This window comes from Phodopus roborovskii, unplaced genomic scaffold (genome assembly GCF_943737965.1).
Source record: "Phodopus roborovskii unplaced genomic scaffold, PHOROB, whole genome shotgun sequence".
Taxonomy (NCBI): Eukaryota; Metazoa; Chordata; class Mammalia; order Rodentia; family Cricetidae; genus Phodopus; species Phodopus roborovskii.
Window position 1 is genome coordinate 28,204,949 of NW_026126470.1, and position 6,489 is coordinate 28,211,437.

Consider the following 6,489-nt stretch of genomic DNA (forward strand, 5'->3'; position numbering starts at 1 on the left):
TGGACTTCCTAAGAGGTGCACAGAGGCTTGAAAGGCAGAGCATTCTCTGGTTAGGGTGCGTCAGGATCAGAGCCTTTCAGTAGGGAGGCTCCTTCATGATTGGTTAGAGACCAGTTCTCGGCCACCCTCAAGACAGGAGATTTGGCCGGCAGTACCAGACTGCATGTATAGGCACAGTGTTATTTAATCAAGGAATCCCTGAGATTAACACGCACACACCAAATCCTCCAGCCCTGAGGGCTTTCTAACCTCGAGACTAGAGGCAGGAGCCTGCAGGACAATGAAGACCCTGGTACCGAAAATCCCTTAAAGGACAAGAACTTGGTGCCATCTGTTCAGTAAGTGTTTTATTGTTGCTCCAAGGACCAGAGCTCACACCACTGACACAGACTTCAGAGCAAGTCCCGCATGGCTTTGCTGAGCTTCTGAATCTTGGTCTTTGTGGACATATCGACGTATTTCTCCCCAATTCGGACAATCATCCCACCCATGATTGACGGGTCAGTCTAGGAAAGAAAACAGGTTGCAAGTGTGAAATGGGTTTCTCTCATCACATGGGTAGATGAGACAGACAGGAACTATGCACCACACCACCCACCACATAGACAGGAACCATGCGGGGCCAGAGCCACTCACGCCCAAGCTTTGCCTTGGCACCAATACTTCCCACAGCACCACCAAATCCAACAGTGCAAGCGAACAAACCCACCTTAACCTCCAGTTTCAACACTTGGCCCTGACCCAGGAAACCCTTCAGCACTGTCTTTAACTCGGAGAGGACAGCTTCATCTACAGCCTGCAAGAGAAAGACCGCCCTTTAAGCAGAGCACAACTGTAGGGCCAATTAACGGTGAGGGAGACAGGGGGCATGCATCACCAAGACAGGCCTGCAATTCCTGCACCCCCCAACCCCGGTGTGTGTGTGCGCGTGCGTGTCTGTCTGTCACATTCATCTTCTGAGAGCACTAATAGATTAGAAGGTCTCAGCACACGGCAGTACCAACAAATGGTGTCAACTTACTGCACTGCATCCCAGCAGGTCACAGGGCTTGTGCCCCCCCACCCCCACCCCAGGTTAAACATCCCTGTTCTAGAACAATATGGTATTTAAGAATTCAGGCATAAGAAGACCCAAATCACTATTTCACGCAACACTTGGATGTCCTTTAAATGCAGCCAGGATCCCATGACTGATCACTAATAACACCTACACTGGCCTTCCAGACAGAGGCTCCAGAAGGCTCCCTAGTGACAAGCAATGTTCCCCAGTGCAGCAGCAATGGCCACTTACAGATGCCGTGGTCACCATGCATGGCACTTCTCCACGGTGGACACTCATGATGGTGGAAAAGGCAGAGATGACCCCCTGGGTGTTGCTGAGGCGACCATTTTCAGCAAGTAAATCTGGAAGTGACAGGAAACTCACGGGTCAAACTGAAGCAATATCAACTTGTAGCCTGAAAATGCTGCATTCAAAGTCCTTTGTATGGACGGGGTCTGGGGAGAGGGCTCGGTGATTACGAGCACAGGGTGGCTCTCCTGCAGAGAAACTGGCTCAGCTCCCAGTGCCCATCTGTTGGCTCACAACCACCCAGAACTCCAGTTCCAGGCATCTGACTGATGCCCCTCGGATTTCCTGGGGCACGGAGTCCCCCCCCCCCATCCCTTTTCAGCACACTCACTCATGAGGTTGGCCGTCAGCGGAGAGAACTTCTCCTTTGCTGTGATGTCACTCAGGCTTTTCACTTTGATGGAGCGCTTGACATAGGGGTTCAGAACGGCCAGAGACACCTTGGGGTCCTTCAGGAGTTGCTGAAAGTGCACAGATCCCAGTGTTACACACTCCGCTGTCCGTGACTTTACACGGGATTAAAGGCATTCTTTAAAGAACTTCAAATACCTTATGAAGTTTCTTACGTGTGTTTCTAAGGACTCATAAGAAATTAAGCAGCCACGGTCTCACGTCTACCCTACCTCGTGTGACATGGTAAGCCCCGTTCTCCTCAGCAACCCCCCCCCCCCCAGTACACCGAGGCCTCTGTCTCAGGAAACCCTGACTGTGCCCTCTCTTACAGACAAACCTAACTATGACATTCCGGTCTGTGAGGGAGAGAACAAAAACCGTAACAATGTTGGGAATCCCCATTTTGCGAAATCACAAATGTGTGACTTAGGTAGCCACCTGCTGACCTCAGCATCAGGCCGGGGTTCAAGGACCCACAGTGGCCCTTCCTGGGCAGACACCTTCCAGTTACACATCTCCACGCGCCTGCCCGGTGGCCCCAGCACCCCGCTGGCTCCTAGGCAGAATTCAGTCCACTGCCAGGCAGCGCTGACTTCACTCTAGGATTTCCACCCGAGAAGCCGCAGAAAGATCTCTGCAAGTATGTCCCTGGGTTAGCGTTACCCACCTTCTCATGATCACTTCTAGACCCTCAGATAACTGTCTCCTCTAGAACTGACGTCTGGGTTATACCACAGCAAAATCTAATGAGTGAGTGAGGGTGTGTGAGAGAGGGAACAGCCATGGTGAGTGTGTGTGTGTGTGAGTGTGTGTGTGAGTGTGTGTGTGTGTGTGAGAGTCTGTGTGTGTGTGTGAGAGTCTGTGTGAGTGTGTGTGTGAGTGTGTGTCTGTGTGAGAGAGTCTGTGTGTGTGTGTGAGAGAGTCTGTGTGTGTGTGAGAGAGAGTCTGTGTGTGTGTGTGTGAGAGAGTCTATGTGTGTGTGTGTGAGAGTCTGTGTGTGTGTGAGTGTGAGAGAGAGTCTGTGTGTGTGTGTGAGTGTGTGTGTCTGTGAGACAGAGAATAGCGATGGCGAGCGCGTGCAGGTCAAAGAACGACCTGGCCAGAGTTGGTTCTCCCCCTCTACCACGTGGGCTCCGGAAAATGAACTCAGGTGCTCATGCTTGTGACAATGTCCATACCCACGGGACCATCTTGTCTGCCCAAACCCCATGCTAATGTCCATCACCAAAATCATCCCTTCACGGTGCACAGGAAGCCTGGCTCAAAGAGAGCCCAACTGACCACGGCATCAGTGGTCACCAGCACAGGCCTGTATGCTCCGGTCGAAGCCTCCCACAGGGTCTCCGACAGGAAGCCAGGCCCAGGCAAGCTCCTCAGTATCATTTGCAGACGAGGAGGGCAAACGGCTAAATATTTTATGAACGGAGAAGCAGCTTAAGGCAGGTGAATGATGAGGAGCTCCCGTGCGGTGGTCTGAGAACACCATGCTGGCTCAGGCAGCTGGACTGTTCTCTCTTCAAGAAACGTGGATTAGAAAACACACACTATTCTTAAAGCATGTAACTCCCGCCCCCGCAGCCCAGCAGCGGCTAACCCAGTGCGGCAGCAGAGTCTCCGACCTAAGTCCACTTGGCTTGTGCTAACACACAGGCTGGTCTTCCTCTTTTCTTTCCTTTCAAAGGAAAATGAGCGAGGAGTTTCCTGTTCTAGGAGGCCCTGGTCTATCAGTTCTGTCTCATGCTGATGCTGACGCCTGGCCCTGACTTGGTTACCCAGCAGCCTCTGCTCAGCCATCCTTCCTTCATATCTTGGGAAGGAAGGAATTACAAACTCCCAGGGTAGAGGGAAAGGACTCTGACCTCTATACCATACTGCGCCTGCCCAACACTCCCAATTCCAATAAATAAGGAATGTGATTAAAAAAAAAAAAATTTAAACCCAGGTTCTTCAGAAACTTTTATGAACAAATATAATTTTAGTAGAGTGAAAACATACTCAAAAGACAGTTGACTATTGTAGGTTTATAAGCATAAACTTGACCTTCTAAAACAACAAGGGTTCTTAGACTATACTTTGATTTGATCTTCCCACTGGAAACACTGGGTTCATGAAGTTAATAGATTTACGTATCTCCCAGCCTGTATCACACAGTAGTTTCAGATAAAAGAGTGGTCTTATTAAATATCATGTCTGCAGCAAGCGTTTTGAGGTTTCTGGGGTTCTTGTACAGGTTACACCGCACAGGAACGCACAGCTAACAGCCGAAGGGGAAATCGTAGGGCAGGGACAGGAACGGCGCCGAGGACACAGGTACTCACTCCCACTCGAAGCAGCTCCTTCTCCACCTGGTCCAGCTTGTTCTGTTTGGACGCAGCAGAGTAGAGGGCAGTGGCATAGCGACCCTCAATGCCATAGATCTGAACCGGGGGCTGGAGACAGGGGGGGGAGGGAGGAAAAGAGGAAGTTGGTTGAGTCAGGGGCACGATTATCCATGACTCACAGACCTCACTTCCCATCGCGGCCAGGACCTTCTACCTTTGGGGGAGCAGAGAAGACAGTGTCCCGTGTGCCTTCCAGCCCTTCTATCTGCAATTGCTTACACCGAGCTTTTGCTTTCCTGAACGCAGTAACAATGCACGGGAGGGTCAACACTAACAGCAAGAGTTCTGAAGATAACACACACTGTAGAGAACTAACTGCACAAGCGCACACTCCCCCGTCACTGCGACGGTTGTTTAGGACATGCTCAGGTGAACAGAATGGCTCCATTCACAGAGGTCTGAAGGACTTTGGTGACATGGGTGAAATGTGTAAGTCCCATCTAAGGTTTCCCAAAGCATTCCGTTCTGCTATTTCCCAAGGTGGGTTGGACTGGCCTGGGTGCTGGAGAGTAAATGACAGCCCAGAGAATCTTTAGACCTGTAAGCCAAGAGAGCTAAGTAGATCCTGTCATACACGAACTAGTAATAAACGAGTTACAAAATGCCCCACGCACATTCAGCCACACTTCAATCTGTATTGGGTATCGGGGTTGGAGTTGTGTGCATCAATCAGACTTCTGGATTAGAAAGAAAGGGGCAGGCAGGTCTTTGCCATGGTGAGACTATTGGTGAAAGGCTAGCTTGCCTTTCATACACACGCCCCGTGTGCGTGCGTGCACACCCGTAGAGAACAGAGGACAGAAGACAATTTGCAGGGCCCTCCCTTCCACTGTATGCGTTCCAGGGACTGAACTTAGAATCTCAGGCTTGCCACCAGGAGCCTTTACCTGCAGAGCCCTGTTGCTGGCCCCAAGCAAATAGTTTTTTAAAACCCTGAAGGTTAGGGTTGAGCCCACCCCTCCTATCCCGGGCACTCACTCATTCGGAAGCTGCTAAGGGAAAAAGGTTAGTAATCGCACACCCGTCTTTCTGTTTAACGCATTCTCTCATCGGCTTCCCAACCACAAAAGAAGGTGAGTTAACATACCCTCACAAGCTTGGCAAAGGGCCTGACCACGGATGTACTGAAGCTCCGCACCTTCAGAACAAAACAAGAGGTCAAACGGGGTTATGGGAAGGATTTCTGCATCAGCTTAGCAATATGTTAAAACAATCTAAATGATCCTGTGCATGTATCCCTTTATATTTAATCAACAGGCTACATGAGTGGAAACTGCTCTTTATAACCTAGAAGCGAGTTTCCTGTTGGGTCACCCCAAATCGCTCTGGAAACAGCCTTCCCATCCCCTTCCCCGCTGGACGGTTGAGAGAGAAAATGCTAACTTCCCAAAATGTAATTTTCCAAAATAAATAAATAAATTAGGAAATCTATCCCCTGCGAGTATTCCAGCCACAATCTAAGCAAAATACACTTGCTTAGGAACCTCTATGCTATCTCAAGACCAAAGATTAGTTAGTTCCCTGATGACTTGACAGGGCACCGGGCTTCATTCAGGTCTTAAGAGGTGACAGTCTGTCTGTCTGTGTGTCTGTGTGTCAAGGGAGAAGCCTGGGATCCACACACAGCCCAGGAGGCCCCTTGCAAGGGGCCCATTAATACACGTCCATCCCGGGGACGCACAGATTAGAACCGGCCTCGGTAAAAAACAAAGCTGTGTGTGTTGCAAACGGAGGGCATCACGACAGATGAGCCCCACCCAGGCCCGCATCCCGGTGCCGTCGGGCCTCGCGGGTTCCGGTCTCAGCACCCGCCAGGCCCTCGCCGGCCGCCGCTCTGCGCGGTGACCCCCGGCTGTCAAGGTCGCCGGGCCCCACGGCCCCTGGTGGGCGGCCCGGCCCCTCGGCCTCGGGCTCGGCCTCGCGCGCGGCTCTGCGAGCCCGGGACCGGCCAGCCGCGGCGGCCCCGTCCCGCCGGCCCCCTGTACCTGTCGGCTCAGCCCGGACGCTGCAGGCGCCGCCATCTCTCCCCGGGCGGCGGTAGGTCAAACCCGAGCGGGGCCGGAGGGCGCCAGGGCGCACGCGCGCGCCGGCGCGGCCGCTCGGCTTTCTGGGAAATGGACTCATCAGGTGCCAGGGCGCATGGGTTAAAAAAAAAAAAATGCCTCTTGCATGCCGGGAGTTGTAGTCCACAGGAGCCGGGCTCAGGTTGGACTCCGGAACCTTAGCGAGGTGTGAAAATTTAAATCTTAAATTACCGGCTAAGCGGGTGTTAGTGTGGAGTGGATGCGCCCTCTTTAGTTTAGGGTTTACATTCGGTCACACTCGCCATCAGTATCGTTGCCTCGTCTAGAATTCACCCCGCCA

The 6,489-nt window shown here is 52.1% G+C and overlaps 1 protein-coding gene across 1 annotated transcript; it reads right to left on the minus strand.

Moving 5' to 3' along the window:
• Positions 1-306: 306 nt before the first annotated feature.
• Atp5po (ATP synthase peripheral stalk subunit OSCP) lies at positions 307-6,205 on the minus strand. The gene is made up of 7 exons (XM_051191907.1): positions 6,111-6,205; positions 5,213-5,263; positions 4,063-4,173; positions 1,683-1,812; positions 1,292-1,404; positions 710-796; positions 307-506 (listed from the first exon to the last, which is right to left on the minus strand). Exons 1-7 carry the CDS (start codon positions 6,144-6,146, stop codon positions 393-395), a joined length of 642 nt encoding a protein of 213 aa, XP_051047864.1. The 5' UTR covers positions 6,147-6,205; the 3' UTR covers positions 307-392.
• Positions 6,206-6,489: the final 284 nt, after the last annotated feature.